General features: G+C 46.6%; 1 protein-coding gene across 1 annotated transcript; it reads right to left on the bottom strand.

Annotated features, from left to right (window-relative positions):
* Positions 1–1,675: 1,675 nt before the first annotated feature.
* On the bottom strand, positions 1,676–9,335 carry LOC122754177 (glutathione S-transferase Mu 5-like). The gene is made up of 8 exons (XM_044002335.1): positions 9,229–9,335; positions 8,690–8,765; positions 7,956–8,020; positions 7,610–7,691; positions 7,179–7,279; positions 4,305–4,400; positions 4,097–4,207; positions 1,676–1,765 (listed from the first exon to the last, which is right to left on the bottom strand). The coding sequence occupies exons 1-8, from the start codon at positions 9,262–9,264 to the stop codon at positions 1,676–1,678; spliced, it is 657 nt and encodes a 218-aa protein (XP_043858270.1). The 5' UTR covers positions 9,265–9,335.
* Positions 9,336–16,788: the final 7,453 nt, after the last annotated feature.

The following is a 16,788-nucleotide window of genomic DNA, read 5'->3' as shown; positions in this document are numbered from 1 at the left end:
TGCTCATTACTCTCAGCCCCCTATCCAATCTGCTACTGAGGACTGTCAATTTCATCTCTGAAATTTGCCCCCTTCTCTCCTGACTCTGCCACCTCTCTGGTGCAGACCCTTATCACTTCGCACATGTATCATTGCAATAGCTGCCGGTGGTCTGTTTGCCTCAAGTCTCTCCCTACTCAAATCTATTCTCCATTTACCACTAAAGTGACTTTCCTAACACTCATGTCACCTCCCCTACTCAATAAACTCCAGTGACTCCCTATTGCCTGCAGAATCAAATAAAAAGTCTTCTGTTCAAGGCATGCCCAATGCAGTGTGCTGGTACAAGACTAGTGGCCCAGAAAGAGAGGCAAAGGGATTCTGCTAGCCCATAAGGTCTTTGGTCCATATCCTGCCCCCAGTTAGGTAAAAGGCAGAGGGAGGAACAAGGTCTCATCTGTGACACATCAGGTGTAATTATTTTATTTTCAATATGAATGAACACAACATCCTCTAGAGTAGCTTGGAAAGGAATTGTACCCAGAAGCTACCTTGGAGGGTCCAGAGCAGGAGCCTGCACTGGAAGAAGCATGAGAAGAGGGCTGTCATGGCTGCTTCATCTCTGCAAGTTTTCTCCTCTCCCATATCAACAGCCCCAGTTCCTTCAATCGTTCCTCATATAAAATGAACTTGAGGATATTCGCCAGATTGGTTATCCCTCCCCCCATGGACATCCCAATTTTTTGATGGTCTTCCTAAAATGTGGCACACCCAGCACAGAACAGGGAAGGGAGTAGGACAAGGGGGCAACACCCCAATCTACCTCATGCTTTACTGAGCCAACCCAAGGAACATGGAAAGCCCAAATTGGTACCTGAGGACATCAGGTCACCCTCTCAAGGCCAAGGGAGCTAGGTATTGAATTCAGGAGTCCTGGTCTCCCATGTGCTCCTTTTTCAAGGGGAGAAGGAGAAAAGGGAATATGAATTTACAAAGGCCCTACTATGCACTGTGCTAAGTGCTTTACACTTAGTAGTCACATGCCCAATGCAGTGTGCTGGTACAAGACTAGTGGCCCAGAAAGAGAGGCGAAGAAGAGATCATGCTAGCCCATAAGGTCTTTGGTCCATACCCTGCTAAGTGCTTTACACTTTGCTACTAGGGCCCTACTAGGCATTGTGCTAAGTGCTTTACAAATATTATCTTATTTGATCTTCACAACAACCCTGGAAGATAGGTCCTGTTATTAGCCCTGTTTTATAGCCAGAGAAGATGAGACAAACAGAGATTAAATGACTTGTCCAGGGTCATCTAGCTAATAAGTATCTGAGGCTGGATTTGAACTCGAGGCTCCTGATTCCAAGCCCAGCACTCCATCCTCTGTGTGTGTGCACGCACACACACACATATGCACACACACGCACATGCCCCCATCCTTGCACAGGGGACTGAAGAATGCCTTGGCAGAGATAAGGATGAGACCCCTGGAGAGAAGTGAGAGGTAGCAAATTGGGCAGATGGCTGAGGAAGAGGACTACAAAATCAAAAGGAAACACAGAGTAATAGTTACAGCACTTTATTAGAAATCCCAGGCTCCAAGATGAGGACCAGGAATCTTCTAGCAGCCCTGCACTGTAGCTGGATCAGCAGAGTCGGCGATGACTGTTGCTCCCAGGCCTTTGGTCCGTGGGTAATGCTACTTATTACCCCAGAAAGCCATCTTTGCAAAGATTGGATAGGGCTGGCAACGGTCAGAGGCTAAGTAGGCAGCAATACTAGTCAGACTCTGGGGGGAGGGAGGGAGAACAAGAGCCCTGAGCTCAGCCTCTCTCACCCTCCTCACCCTGAGACAGGACCCAAGCAATCCTGGCACAGGCTCAGCAGGCCCACCAACAGGTCCTGGGTTTGCGGTCTGGGGCTTGGAGTGGCCCCTGAATAAGACACACTTGAAACTGTTTGGTTGCCAGAACAGGAAGAAGGGTCATCTATCATGTGATTCTTCATTCTAACAGGCAGCACTAGTGTCCCCGCTAAACTGACGGAATCAAGTTTTAGACATTTCCTATGTCTAGATATATACACTGATTGCCAGCCAGCCAAATAGCCCTCCTCCTCGGTCATCTTATATCTATGCAAGCAAGAGAGAGACCTCCACACCCTACAGAGCCTTCAATGTTCATCACAGCTGCTGCTACCAACCTCTTTTCAGAAAGGGAGCCCTCCCTGCACATCTTCCTCTCAGAGAACATAAGACTGGGAGCTGGAGCTTAAGCAATCAGCCAGTCTAACCCTACCCTATTTTTTTCAGGTAGGAAAAATAAAGACCCAGAAAAATCAAGTGAGCTGTCCAAGGTTCCAATTAACAAGTAGCAAAGCTGGAATTCCAACCCAGGTCCACTGACTCCAAACTCAGGGCACATTCTACTCCAAGGCATTCAGCATAGCTAATAAGCCTGGCTCCTTCCAGCCTAAGCCATGGTCCCTTTGGCTGTCACAATTCTTTTTAAAGCAAGGTTCCTAGTTATGCCCTGCTTTTATCTCCAGTCAAAGTCTGAACTCTTCCTTCTGGGAAGCCTTGAAATAAATGAGGAAGCAGGATATTTTCTGCCAGTCTTTCCATAGATACTTTATGCCTTTGTCCTCCCCACCAGCAAGGACAAATTTCCTGTGTCATCTTGGTCTCTTTTCCCAATAATCTCCCTTTAGCCCTTTACAAATGAGCATCTACATATCTCTCCCTCAACATTTAGCAGGCAGAGGTGGCTTCTCTCTACATCAAAAGGGGCACACAGATGGACAATGGTCAGCAAATATTTGTTAAGTGTTTACTGTGTGCACACTTCTGAGCACCACAGATATGGACAAAGGCCAAAAAAAAAATGAGGCATTGCGGTATAATAGTTAGGGAGTTGGTCTATAAGCCAGGAAGACCTGAGATCAAGTCTCACCTCCAACATATATCTGCCTCGTGGCCCCATTGAACCTCTAAGTCTGTTAAGTTACAAAGAAGTGCTGACCTGAGTTAGAAGAGGGAGTTTCTTCACCTGGGAGTTTCCTATATCAGGGAAATCACAAGTCCAGTCTCTATCCCTTAGGAATCACTGTCCCAATGACCTCATATATTTCTAATAAAGGGATGAAGTGAATGTCTGTGTTGCCAAAAGTCTGCTGAAGATGGCTTAAAAACTATCAAAACGGGGCAGCTAGGTGGTGCAGTGGATAGAGCACCGGCCCTGGATTCAGGAGGACCTGAGTTCAAATCCAGCCTCAGACACTTGACACACTTAATACCCATGTGACCCTTGGCAAGTCATTTAACCCTCATAGCCCCACAAAACAAAAACAAAAACAAAAACAAAAAAACATTAACTGCTTAATGATAAAAAGAAACTAGGAATTGGAGAACCTGCATTGTAGGCTACCTCCCAGAATAACAATGAGTAAGTCACTTCACAAGTTTCCTTCTAGACCTAGAAAAAAAAAGTAAGCTCTGACGTAGGAAACACCACAACCCAACCAGTTGAATTTGTGCAGAGGGAAGAGAAAGGCAGAGCCAGGTGTCCAGAAGCCCATCCAAAATCTGAATTCAGTACCCCATGGATAAAAACGCAAGCACACTCACTCAAACCCTAACCCCAACGGTGTAAAACATTCCTAAAACTTTAGCAACTCTACAGAAGTAGAAACCATGATTCATTTATCCACTGTGTCCAATTAGACTAGAAGCTCAGCCTAAATCCTTCCCACCACTTTGTCCATCCACAAACAACCACCCTCCAGGAATTAAATAACCATGACCCTAGGCCCCATGCTCCTCCCTAAACCCTACTCTCCCCCACCCCCTTATCAAACTAACCAATGACCCTCCAACCCAGAAAACTGAAATCAAGATCCTGGCCCTAGGCAGTCAGTCATAGGGCTGGGGAACCCAAGCCAAGGAAATGAACCTGGAGCCTGGTAGCCTAAAGGAATAAGTACACACAACCACTGACTGATTTGCATAAGAATTGGGGGCCTGGAAAGGAACCCAACACAGCCTGTCCACTCCACCCCTCCAGTGCCAGGACATATAAGAAGGAGAATACAGCCTCCAGTGTTGGAATGGCTGAAGCATCACCTCGAACCGATCTAAGAAATCCCTGAGGTTTGAGAAGTCGTCCAGGCAACAGGGGTCAAACTTGCGGTTCTGGTCCAGGACATCATACACAAGAAAGTCCACATAAGTGAGCTGGCAGGGGGAGAAGGGAACAGTCAAGTCAGTGAGTCTTCTGCTCCTTGCTTAGCTCCCAGTGAGAACAACATAGCCAACCCTCCTCCTGACTTGCCTTTCCCCCTGCAAACCAACTCCACTTCCCCAGGAACAGCGAGAAGAGCTTCAGCTGCCCTGGGAGCTGCTCCAGGTACTCAATTTTCAGCATCTCCTGGAAAGCAAGAAGAGACATTTGCCATCAACAGACAAGGAGGGAGCTTCTCCGAGGACAGACATGGGCTCTCCTCTAGATCTCTGCTTGGGCCTGGGCCAAAGCACACACCTGATCCCTGACAACTTTCTCCAAAGGGGACATTCCTAGGGCAGCTAGGTGGCGCAGTGGATAGAGCACTGGCCCTGGAGTCAGGAGTACCTGAGTTCAAATCCAGCCTCAGACACTTAACACTTACTAGCTGTGTGACCCTGGGCAAGTCACTTAACCCCAATTGCCTCACTAAAAAAACAACAAACAAACAAAGGGGACATTCCTTTCCCTCCTATGAGGAAATTAGGGCCCTGATGACAGGTGGCAGAGATTGGGTGGTCTCCCAATCCCAGACCTCACAGAGTCAGAACTAGGAGGGATCTCAAAGTTCCCCCAAATCCTGCCCCTTCATTTCTCAGATGAGGAAACTGAGGCTCAGACACATAAAGTAACTTGCCCCAAATCACTCAGGGAATCAATATCAGATGTGGGATCTGAACCCACAGATTCAGTGGTCTTTCTACTACACCGGTGGCATCAAACTCAAATTTTATGTTGTTATTTATTTTGCTAAATGTTCCCCAATTATATTTTAATCTGGTTTGGGCCCAATGGGCCAGCCTCCAGTTTGACCCCTCTGGATACTATGTTGCTGTCAAATCCTGAAAGAAATCAAAGCCATGAGTTCAGGAATCAAACCTCTTTAACTGAGAACACAGGGCAGCAAACCTGCCACTCTGGGAGATGTCCAGTGGGGTTCCCAACCCAAGAGACCCATGGAAAAGTTTTTAAAGTTTTAGGAGCAAATAAACAGCATGAGGCAGCAAGGCCTGGTCATGAGACCCCAGTGGCCCTTGGCAAACCAGGCCAGGAAAACCAATTCCTTCTGGATGGTTTGCCTTTCATGCCATGAATTCCTATGGAAGTGGGCAAGGACACTAGAAGCTGGGATCGCACTTGAGCTGGGCTCTCCACAAGGCAACATCCCTGGAGGTGGGGGCTAGGTTAGGGGACCTAGGGTGTGGTTCAGCTTAACCTAATCTTCTTATTTTAAGGGTACAAATAGAAGGACAATATTGGAATTTGATGTGTCGTGATGGCTAATAGATTAGGGCAGTCCAGATTACAATTCCTATTAATAATTTTCTATCATTACATTAACAATTATGTTGAGTTTTGCCAATGGTATGACACAGGGGGAAGAACTGTGGAAGGGAGGGAGGAAGGAAGGAAGGAAGGACTTATTAAGTGGCTACCATGTACCAAGCACTGTGTTAAGCACTTTACAAATATGATCTTGTTAATATGAATATATGGATCACCTGGATTTGATGGAGGTACCTTATTATCCAAAAGTATTTTTTATGAAACCTTGGGTTAATAGGAGCAAAATGTCCTTCAACTGAAGTCCAAAACTGAACCCAGATAGCTAACAGATAAAAGGCCCTACTCTAGTGTCTTCTTTTCCCTCAGGATAGTAAGTCCCTATCTTATGGTGACATCTGGGTGTCCTCATCCTTGCCAAACCCTTTTTTAAAAATTTTTTTGGAATCCTATAATCTTATCAATGATGCTTCGATATTTCCTCCATACTTGTTATAACTGAAATTATTAAACTGCCTTTGCTTCTGTATCATAGTATTGAAACTGACAATGCCCTGTAATCAGTGGACAAAAAAACCATATATACCCTCAGAAATGGGGATTCTCTGAGCTCTCTTCTTAGGAGGGGAGTCTCCACATGATCACATGTTATATATTTCTTCTTGGGACAAAATAATAAATTGCTATTGTGTTTTTTTTCTTATCCATTCTCTGATCTGGTTTCTGCAAAGTACCTACTTCTGGTAAGAGAAGCAGAAATTGTCTTCTCTGATCTGGGTGGACAAATTGTAGGAGATGTTATTGATGTCTCTGACCTGCTTATTATCTTGTAGGAGGATGGGTACAAAAACTATATTTAATATTCAACAATCTCATTGTATGGACAAAAGATAACCTTGGAGGGAAGGCTATAGGGCAACCTAGAGCATCTAGGGAAGGTGTCCTAAGGTGGGGTTTGGGCTGAATCCAGAAGGATTCTAAAAGGCTGAGGTGAGGAGAGAGAGAGCACAGAGGTGGGGAATGAACAAAGTGTCTGAGAAGCAGCAGGTGGGTCTGTAGCTGGGTTGCCTGGTATGTAGCGGGAAGCAATTTAAGACTGGAAAGGTAGGAAGGGACCAGCTTGTGAAGGAGGGCTTTGGTGGATTCCAGCTCATGACTCAAAGGCTGGCAATGCAAGGGTAGTCCATTCCGAAGGCTGGGATTAGTTAGGAGGGGTGGCTAGGGAACTAATGCCCACTGGCATCAGCCAGGCTGGATGGGATCCCAAAGCCCCAGGGGAGATGCAGAGTGGAGGCTTTTGTGACCTCCCCAGCTGCCTCTGCCTTCTCCTCACAGATCTCCTACCAGCAACTCTGCATCTCTTTTGTCTTCCACCAAAATGTGAGCTCCTAGAGGGAAGAGGCTGGTTGTGCTTTTCTTCGCATTCCCAGCCCTTAATGTGATATTTGGCATATAGCAAGCATTTAATAAATGCTTCTTTACTGAGTGGCTGGCTGGAGAGAGTTGGACAGAATAAAAATGATGTAGCAGCAGTGATATTCTACAGGTTGCCAAGGCAGCTGATATTATTATTATTATTATTAAGTGATGAAAATTAATTTAATGATGAATTAATAATAATTCAATAATCAGAAAACTCACAAAGTTTGGGTTATAGCAGAGCCGAGACAGCTGCAGGCGGACATCCATGACATGGTTCTCCAGTATGTCCACTCGAATTCGTTCTTCCTCGGTGTCACCACCTACAGATGGGTAGGACAAGTAAGTGTGTCTATTATCCTAGGAGGCTCTCTATGATAGGAGGCAGGAGATACCTCTGGATCCTGGCTCCAGCACTTCCTGTCTATATGGGCCTTGGGGTAAATTATTTCATCTTCCTGAGCTTAAGATGTGTCATCTGTCAAATGGGAAAGGACTACTTGTACCACTTGTACACCTGTCAGGATTTTGGAAGGAAGGGGATTTGGGGCATTACCATCCCCTTAACACAAGTGAAGTTATCAATTCAGGCCTAGGACAGCAGCCCCTAAAACTCAGGCTTCTCCCCACCCTGCCAGCATGCCCACTCTTACACAGGTTGTATTGTCTGGCAATGTAGCGCAAGATGGCATTGCTCTGGGTGATCTTGGTGTTCCCATCAATCAGGTAGGGTAGCTGGAAGAACAAGAGGGACAGGTCAGTGAAACAATAAGTGGTGAGGGTCCCTGGGCCCTAGCACCTCTTCCCCCACGAGACTGGGATGCTACTTATAGTCCCTGGGTTAAAGGCAATTGGGAAAGCAGAAGAAAAGCAAGAACTTGCTGGGGAGGTGGGTAGAGGAAAGGTGCACTGAGAGTGGCATTTAAGCCCCATATATACCAGGGAAGGGGGAAAGAAACAGGGAAGGATGGAGGCGTCTCCCCTGAGGCAGCTACCTACATTAGGGAAGTCCAGGCCCAGAGAAAACTTCACATCCAGCCACTGGCTTTTGTCAAATTCAGGAGCTGCAGGAAGAAGAGCCAGTAACACCACACCACCTCCCCCAACGTCCCATCCCTTCTTCACCAAGACCCCACATGGAGTGGTCACAAGGGAAGGCTCCCTGGGCCTGGGAGAGTCTCGGGAAAGCCAAAGAAGCCCCAGGTGCCACATTCCCTCCTTGGGAGATAACTTGGACATAAAAGGGGAATTATAAAGAAGAATTACATCAGTAATAGCTAGTGTGTCCCTGCCACAGAGTAGGCACTGTGCTGTGCTTTTCAAATATTATTTCACTTGATCTTCCTAATAACCTTGGGAATCCTATTTTACAGATGAGGAAACTGAGGCAAACAGAGGACCAGTGATTTGTTCCAAGTCAGATTGCTAGTGGGTCTGAGGGCAGCCCAGTGCTCTAGCCACTCTGTTCCTCAGAAGGCTGGGTCAGCTCCAACTTGGGACTAGTTAGCCCCACATCAGGGAATCTCCCTCCCTTCTCCTGCCCCCAATCTTCTCCCATGGAGGGAGGCAGAACTGAGCTGCACCTGGACCAGAGGACAGAGATCACAGATTTAGAGCCGGAAGGGGCAAGCCCTGCTGTTTGGTGCCAGTGCTGGCCCAGGGCCAGTGGGGTCCAGCCATGACTTTGCACACCTGGACCGGCACAGCGCCCCCCTCCCCCAGCTCTCCATTACCATCCCCAAAGCGGTACACCTTCTCTTCATAATGTGCACCGGTGTACTCCAAAAGCAGGCGGATGGCGTGGGCAAGCTGCAGGAGCAAAGCCAGAACAAGGGTGACTCAGGGGAGCTCCTGGGGGTTGGCCCAGAACCTCCTCCCCGCAGTCCTCACCGAGCTCTGGGACCCCCCGCCGTGGTGTAGGTGGCGGAGGGGAGGGGGCAGATGCTCCCTCTCCCCCTCCCCTTGACTTTACTGGGTGGGGTGCTGCTATGGAAGGAGCAGGGAAGGGGATGGGATTAGGGTTAAGGATTAAAGAAGGCCCCCAAGGAATCGGCCTCAAGAACTGCACCCCAGAGGAGGGGGATGTCGCCCCCTCAGCGTAGCCAGAGGAGATAGCCTCAAGGAGATGGGGGCAGGTCTGATCTGCAAGCTACCCCACTCCTGCTGGGGACCCGGGGCTGGGCTGGGAGGGAAGGGCCAGGTGGACGCTGCCTCGGAGGCCACAGAAAACAAATTTCTCCTCTGGAGAAGCCCCTGGAGGCGGGCGGCTCACCCCGCGCATGTCCCAGTAGCCCAAGATGATAGGCATTGTGGCGTTTGTCGGGTGGGCTAGGAGCCGACTCTCCGAGTGCGCCCGAGGGACAGCCTTTTATACCCGATGGGAGGGGGGCGGGGCGAAGCGGGGATTGGGCGGGGGTGGGGCGGGGCGGGGCGGGGACTGGGCAGCCTCCACTCTGTCCCGCCCTTCAGGGCGGTGAGCACGGACGTATTTCCCCCGCTCTCCCACCGACACACACAGATACAAATACACACTCACAACTTCTCCCCCAGACACATTCATTCACACACACACACAGCTCCGCCCCCCCCAAAATACACATATTCACACTCACCCCCAGCCTTCCCCCTGCTAGCCCCCTACTGCAGCTCAACTTTAACAGGGCTCCTTAAGGGCGGCTGCACCCTCCTCCTTCCCCCACCTCACCCTTAGACCGAGAACATCAAGAAATAAAGGGACGTTTGTTGCGTCTCTGCCTTGGAACAAAAAGCGGAGTCCTTGAACCACTGAAGAGATAAAGGCCTTCTGCGGGGGACTTGTAGTTACATGGGACATTGGAGATGGTAGAACAGCAGATCTAGGGCAGAAACCTAAAGAGGGGAGTGACATGGCCAGGTCACACCAGGCACCTGGAAAGGTGCTTAGTGTGGGGCTCCACAGGATCTAGTGAGTGAGAGGGTATATGGAAAGAGCGATCTTTAGACTTGCTTGTTTTCCAAAGCTACCTGTCCTTTTCTTTCTCCTAACTGGTACCACCTGCTTTAGCCCCAGAATCCAGGCACAAGACCCCTCGAGCTTTCGCCAGTGACCAGCAGCCACCCTGGGGTACTTGAAAACATTCTGTAGAATTCTAGTAAGAGAGAGGCCAGAGGGAAGGAGGACAAGGGGAGATGCAGAAAGGTCCTGAGATGGGGAAGCTCAGAAAGGCTCCTAAATCTGTCTCTTAACAGAATCTTCCCAGGGGTGGGAGTAGAATTGAGAATTTGAAGAAAATAAGAGTATTTTGAAACTATCCCTGTGAGAAATGCAATAGAGAAATCCTAAGAGATAAATGACAAAATTGCTTAGTAGCAGTGAAAAGTCAGAGGTTATATATTGTGTTAATAATAAAATAGCATATATACATACATACATATATATAGATGTCCATTAGTAATGTCTGACTCTTCATGACCCCATATGGGATTTTCTTGGCAAAGATGCTGAACTGGTTTACCATTTCTTTCTCCACCTCATTTTACAGATGAGGAAACTGAGGCAGACAGGGTTAAGCAACTTGCCCAGGGTCACACAGCTAGGAAGTGTCTGAGACCTGATTTGAACTCATGAAGACGAGTCTTCCTGATTCCAGGTCCAGTGCTCTATCCGCCAAGACACCTAGCTGCCCCTACATTTAGAGCTGGAAGGGGTCATCCCGGAGGTCATCAAGTTTAACCCCCTCATTTTCCTGATAAGGAAATTGTAAGCCATAAAAAGGGAAGTGACTTGCTGAGGCCACCCAGGTAGTAAGCAGCAGAGCTGAGATTTGAATCTAGACCCTCGGGGGATCCAAATCTCTACCACTCTGACTCAGTGCCAAGCACTGTGGGTGTGTGCACACCCACATGTGTATATTTTTCCATGTATCTGAAAAGTTCTCTATATACCCTCCTACTTGCTGAAATAACAAACCCTCTGAGGTCACAGAGAGCTACTTAAGGGGCAGCTAGGTGGCGCAGTGGACAGAGCACCAGCCCTGGAGTCAGGAGGACCTGAGTTCAAATTCGACCTCAGACACTTGACACTTACTAGCTGTATGACCCTGGGCAAGTCACTTAACCTTCATTGCCTCACCAAAAAAAGTTCCTTCAGACTATAATCCTTACACCAGAGACTTTCATGAAACCAGGGCTCCAAGTGAGCACCTTCGGGGCAAATTTTCTACCCAGTCAGAGGATCTGGATCCAAACCCTGCCTGTAATTCACTTCATCTCCTTGGGCCTCAGTTTCCTCCTCAGTAAAATGACAGGGTAGGACTAGATGGCCTCTGGAATCTCTTCCAGCTCTAAATCTATGATCTTCTGCTAGGATCTCAACCCCCCCCCACCAGTGATATCTATATGATACCCCTCCCCACCACCTCAACTCATCCCAGTCCTCTCCTTCTTCCTGACAACTTTGGTGCTGCTAAACTGAGCTGGAGGCCTAGTCACTCCTCAGAGGTGAGCACCTTCATATGGGCTGAGTCATTGCTTCCTAACTTTGTCCTGACTTTCTCATGACTATGACTCCCTTAGCCGCTTTGGAAGAATGCTTTTCTTTTCAAAGGAGACCTTGGAGAGGTACAATGACCAAGCCGCCCACGAATGTGCAGACCAGCTCCAGCTTATCACAGCTTTTCCTCTACCCAGATTGCTGGCTCATTATCAAAAAAGATCTGGGTCTACTTTTTAAAAAAAATTTTTTTCCTCTCCCTGCTCTGAAAAGTTACTAAAAAATAAATCAAAAGCTCTTTTTATTCTGCTGCTCCTAGCCAGGAAAGTTGCCACAATGAATATGAATAACGAAGTAGCAAAATCGATTTTTCTCTCTTGTTCCTCCCTCTATTGTCTTTCCCAACTGCATTTACACAAAGACACACTCAGGTCAGTAATGCAATGATTCACCATATTTTTCTTAGCCAATGTTCAAACAAAAATGGAAACATCTCTTAAAAAATGGAGATACATGGAATAGGCGTACTCTCCTGGGAAGAGAGAGAGGCAAAGGGAAACAATGAAAGGGGGTGAGGAATCACTAACCTTGAGCTCTGCAGTTGGAACAATTACCATGAACCCAGCGTCTGTTCTGTTACATGGTGCATACCCAAGGGTGTGCTGGTAAAAGGTTTTTTGTTTGTTTAATTGGGGTTAAGTGACTTGCCCAGGGTCACACAGCTAGTGAGTGTTAAGTGTCTGAGGCTGGATTTGAACTCAAGTACTCCTGACTCCAGGGCTGGTGCTCTATCCACTTCGCCATCTAGCTGCCCCTGCTGGTATAAGTTTTAACAACCAACTCTGAGGGGGGAAACCCACTGTAGATACAACACACTTTTTGTTTGTTTTTGTTTATTTGTGGGACAATGAGGGTTAAGTGACTTGCCCAGGGTCACACAGCTAGTAAGTGTTAAGTGTCTGAGGCTGGATTTGAACTCAGGTCCTCCTGACTCCAGGGCCAGTGCTCTATCCACTGGGCCACCTAGCTGCCCCTGATACAACACACTTTTAAGTTTAAAAATGTTCTATTAGCATTTTCACTGTCATTTTCCTATGTCTCTACAATCCACAAAACAATAAATCAAGCCCTGATTTACTGTATAGCCTTTGCTGATTTCCGAGGTGAAAATGCTCATACTAAAAATTTAACAATCAGGGGGCAGCTAGATGGCGCAGTGGATAGAGCACCGGCCCTGGAGTCAGGAGGACCTGAGTTCAAATCCGACCTCAGACACTTAACACTCACTAGCTGTGTGACCCTGGGCAAGTCACTTAACCCCAATTGCCTCACTAAAAAAAAAAAAATTTAACAATCAGCTCTACTTGTTCAGTACACCCCTGTCTGAATATACAGTCCCTGTGCTATAGTCTGGTGTGTCTGGAGGCTCTTGGTCATGGAAGAAGATTCAGAAGGAAAAGAAAGGAAATAAAATGGAGAAACAACTGGGTCTCAGTATTTGAGGGGTCCATGGTGGTCCTGTTCATGATGGTGTCTGCTCTCACATCTGGCATACTTGATTACATTCAGCAATCTCCCACCCACATGCTCATCAGGGTGTGCCTTTTTCTCTTCCTTTCACTCTGAGAGGAGGGTTAGCTTGTCTGCAGTGTGGCTACATATGTTTAGGTCTTAGCTAATTCCCTAAGGGTTGAGGAGAGGAATCTTGGTTGGTTCCCCACCCACCAATAGGCCTTCCTCATCTTGTTACACTGAGAACAGCTCCCCATGTCCAAACATGCAGTTTATAATGCCATGGAATAAAATATGAGAGCTCTTCTGATTCCTATGCCCACTGCCTCCACTTTAATTCTCCACCTGCCGCTCCCTCCTTCTAGGAGAAGTGAAGATGGTGGGGCAGAGTAAAGAAGGTGTTGTTTCTTTCTACACCCTTAAGCCAAGACAGTGAGTCATCTTTCTAGCCCTCCAAGTTTTTGATGCCATTTCCTCACCTAAAATGAAGACAAAATTTCCAGTCTTTTAAATCCCAGATTGCCCTTGCCTCTACTCTCCCCTTGGGCCCTTTCTGTTCTGTTCTGACTTCTTCAATCCTTTCCAGTTCCTAGCCCTTAGTCATGCCCATACATGGTCCTTGGCAATGCCTCCCCCAGTTATTCAGATGGGGAGAGACAGGGAAGAAGCAAATATCCCAACATTTGCTACATTTCTCTCTCTAGTCAAAAAAGTACAGTGCTTGAAAATTAGGCAAGATACCACGTACACTCTTTTTCTTTTTAGTGAGGCCATTGGGGTTAAGTGACTTGCCCAGGGTCACACAGGTAGTAAGTGTTAAGTGTCTGAGGCCGGATTTGAACTCAGGTACTCCTGACTTCAGGGCCGGTGCTCTATCCACTGTGCCACCTAGCTGCCTCATTACCACGTACACTCTTAAAATAACATATAGTAGACTTAATGAGAGGCAATGTGTAACTGTGGCTAGAGGGGGGACCTTGGATTCAGATAGATCTGGGTTCTTGTCCCACATTCTAGCCTCTGATACATAATAGCTATGTGACCATGCATAAGTCACTTAAACTCTCGAGGCCATACTCAGCTCCCCAAGACTATATACTGAGTATTAAGTCTCAGATCAGTTATCAGCATATATCTGGAGGGAGTTCCCACATAGAGAGTTCCAATTACTGATGAAATCTCAGTTCCAGATTTCTCTCTCTCTGGATTCCCTCTGTACCATCTTCACAGGCTATTCAGCATGCCTGGAATTCTCTCCCTCCTCTTCTCCATTTCCTGGCCTCTCTCAATTCTTTCAAGTTCCATCTAAAATCCCATCTTCTACAAGAAGCCTTTCCCAATTTCCCTTAATGGTAGTGATTTCCCTTTGTTGATTGTTTCCATTTTGTCCCATATATAGTTTATTTCAACATAGTTGTTTGTGTGTCATCTCCCTTTTAATCTGTGAGCTCCTTGAGGGCAGTGACTGTCTTTTACCATTCTTTGTATCCTCAGACTTTAGCACAATGCCTGGCACATGCTAAGCACTTAATAAATATTTGTTGAAAGTCAACTAGGTGGCAGAGTGGATAGAGTACTGGCCCTGGAGGGGTTAAGTGACTTAACCAGAGTTACAAAGCCAGTAAGTGTCTGAAGCAAGAATTGAGTTCCAGTCTTCCCAACTCCAAGCCCAGCACTCTATTTACCATCCCACATTCAATTGATGGTCCAACCAATTTCCCCCAATTTTTCCTGTCAATACCTTGTTTGTGCATAGCTTTTTATATGTTGTCTTCCCCCCACCCCATTAGACTGTGAACTCCTTGAGAGCAGAGACTATCTTTTGTCTTTCTTTGTATCCCCAGGACTTAGCACAATACAGGGCACATAGTAGGCCCTTAATAAATGCTAGTTAACTGATGGACAATGCATTGAATTTGGGGCTCCTGCGGCCTCTGTCTGGTGCCATATTATAGTCTGGTAGACTTCCTAGTTGCTCAGTTACTTGTTATAGGTTTTCTTTTCATCAGCCAATTTATTTCATGTATTTCAGTGACTCTACAATTATATAACAGGATTCATTTGAACTTCCTAACAATGACTTTGGCCATCACATAACTGTTTGTTTCTCCCAATTTTTTTTTGGCGAGGCAATGAAGGTTAAGTGACTTGCCCAGGGTCACACAGCTAGTAAGTGTCAAATGTCTGAGGCCAGATTTGAACTCAGGTCCTCCTGAATCCAGGGCTGGTGCTCTATCCACTGTGCCACCTAGCTGACCCTCTCCCAATTTTTTTTTTATAAGCTGAAGCTATAAGTAGGCATTAGGAGCTTCTCAACTACTCTACAAAGCATATGGCATCCTGGTTGTGGGTTTCCAGGTTTCTTCCATCTTCTGACACTCCAAAATACAAATTGAAAAGTAACTGAAGTTCTTTCCCAAACATAAACAAATATGGGAGAAATGCTGCCTCATCATTGCTAGTGGCATTATAAATACATACCAGCAATGAAGGATTCTGGCTTCACTGAGGTTTCTGCTCTGGTCTGACTGTATCTCGGGATATTTAACAAGGTGCCATTGAAGCATTCTGCCTTGGAATCTCCTTGGGTGTGGTAGAGATTTCTAAAGACTTCCCAGTTGTTGCCAGGTCAAGCACTTCTCTGAGTGACCTGCTTTCATAATCCTGGCCCTAACTAGAATAGAACCTGGGAGGGAAGTTTAAATAGAGAAATATATCTTCCATAGTAAGGTCCAGCCTGCAAACCTTCTGGTTCCTGGTTCTGGCTAAAGTAATCCATCATCACTAGGATGTTGATCACACTCTTCTGGTCCCTTTCCAAAGGCAAGAAGTCTATGCATCCCTTTGCCAAACACTTAGGTAACTGGGTGACTGGCTCCAACTGGCAGTACTTTCTGTAGGATATACCTGGCACAAGTCTTAGTTTATTATCTACATCAGCTATGTAATCCATCTACCACATAACCAAGTAAGGGAGAGAGTCTGCTGTACATGGAGAGAAATGTGGCCCCTGATTGAGAGAGTGTTGGTTGTCCTTCATTCTTGTAGAGGACCGTGACATCAAGGTGATGTCATGACTTGCACTGAATTGGATTTAAGTGGGGGAGGGCTGTGCAAAGTCACTCTCTCCTCCAGAGCCATCTGGGTCCAGTGGCAGGATATACATCAGGATGACTGGAGACAGTCATGGATGAAGGCAATTGGGGTTAAGCCACTTGCCCAGGGTCACACAGCTAGTAAGAGTCTAAGGTGAGATTTGAACTCAGTTCCTCCCAACTTCAAGGCCAGTGCTCCATCTACTGTGCCACCTAGCTCCCCACAAATTCCTCTTTAAGAGCAATTAGGGATAGTGGGTTTTTCCCTTCTTTTTTGTTCTGAACTTCCTATCTCTAGACTAAGCAGATATATGAAGTGTGAAAGATAAATATAATTCATCCCCAATACTACTCTTAGAAATTAGAAAAAAAAAGTGCTCAGCCTCAGTGGCTCCTGAGGCTTGCTTCCCCCTCCTTGTGGGCCAACAGTGTAGGCACTGCTCTTAGCTCTCCTCTCCACAAAGGCCAGACTTCAGATCATATCTATCCATGCCACCAACGGCTACATATATACATACATATATACAATACACAGACATATGTGTCTTTTTAAACATTTTTATTTATTTTGTTAAATAATTCCCAATTACACATAAACAAATTAACATTCCTTTTTTGAGATTTTTTTTTTTTGGTGAAGCAATTGGGGTTAAGTGACTTGCCCAGGGTCACACAGCTAGTAAGTGTCAAGGGTCTGAGGCTAGATTTGAACTCAGGTCCTCCTGAACCAGGGCTGGTGCTCTATCTACTGCGC

Source organism: Dromiciops gliroides, chromosome 4, assembly GCF_019393635.1.
Source record: "Dromiciops gliroides isolate mDroGli1 chromosome 4, mDroGli1.pri, whole genome shotgun sequence".
In the NCBI taxonomy this organism is placed as follows: Eukaryota; Metazoa; Chordata; class Mammalia; order Microbiotheria; family Microbiotheriidae; genus Dromiciops; species Dromiciops gliroides.
Note: the sequence above shows the minus strand (reverse complement) of the source record. Positions and strands in the feature narration are given on the sequence as shown.

Coding starts and splice junctions, on each gene's coding strand:
- LOC122754177 (XM_044002335.1), bottom strand. CDS start 9,264: ATGCCTATCATCTTGGGCTACTGGGACATGCGCGGG. Junction 8,021..8,689: donor GGTGTACCGCTTTGGGGATG/GTAATGGAGAGC, acceptor TTCTTCCTGCAG/CTCCTGAATTTGACAAAAGC. Junction 1,766..4,096: donor ATTTCTTAGATCGGTTCGAG/GTGATGCTTCAG, acceptor CCCTCCCCCCAG/AGTCTGACTAGTATTGCTGC.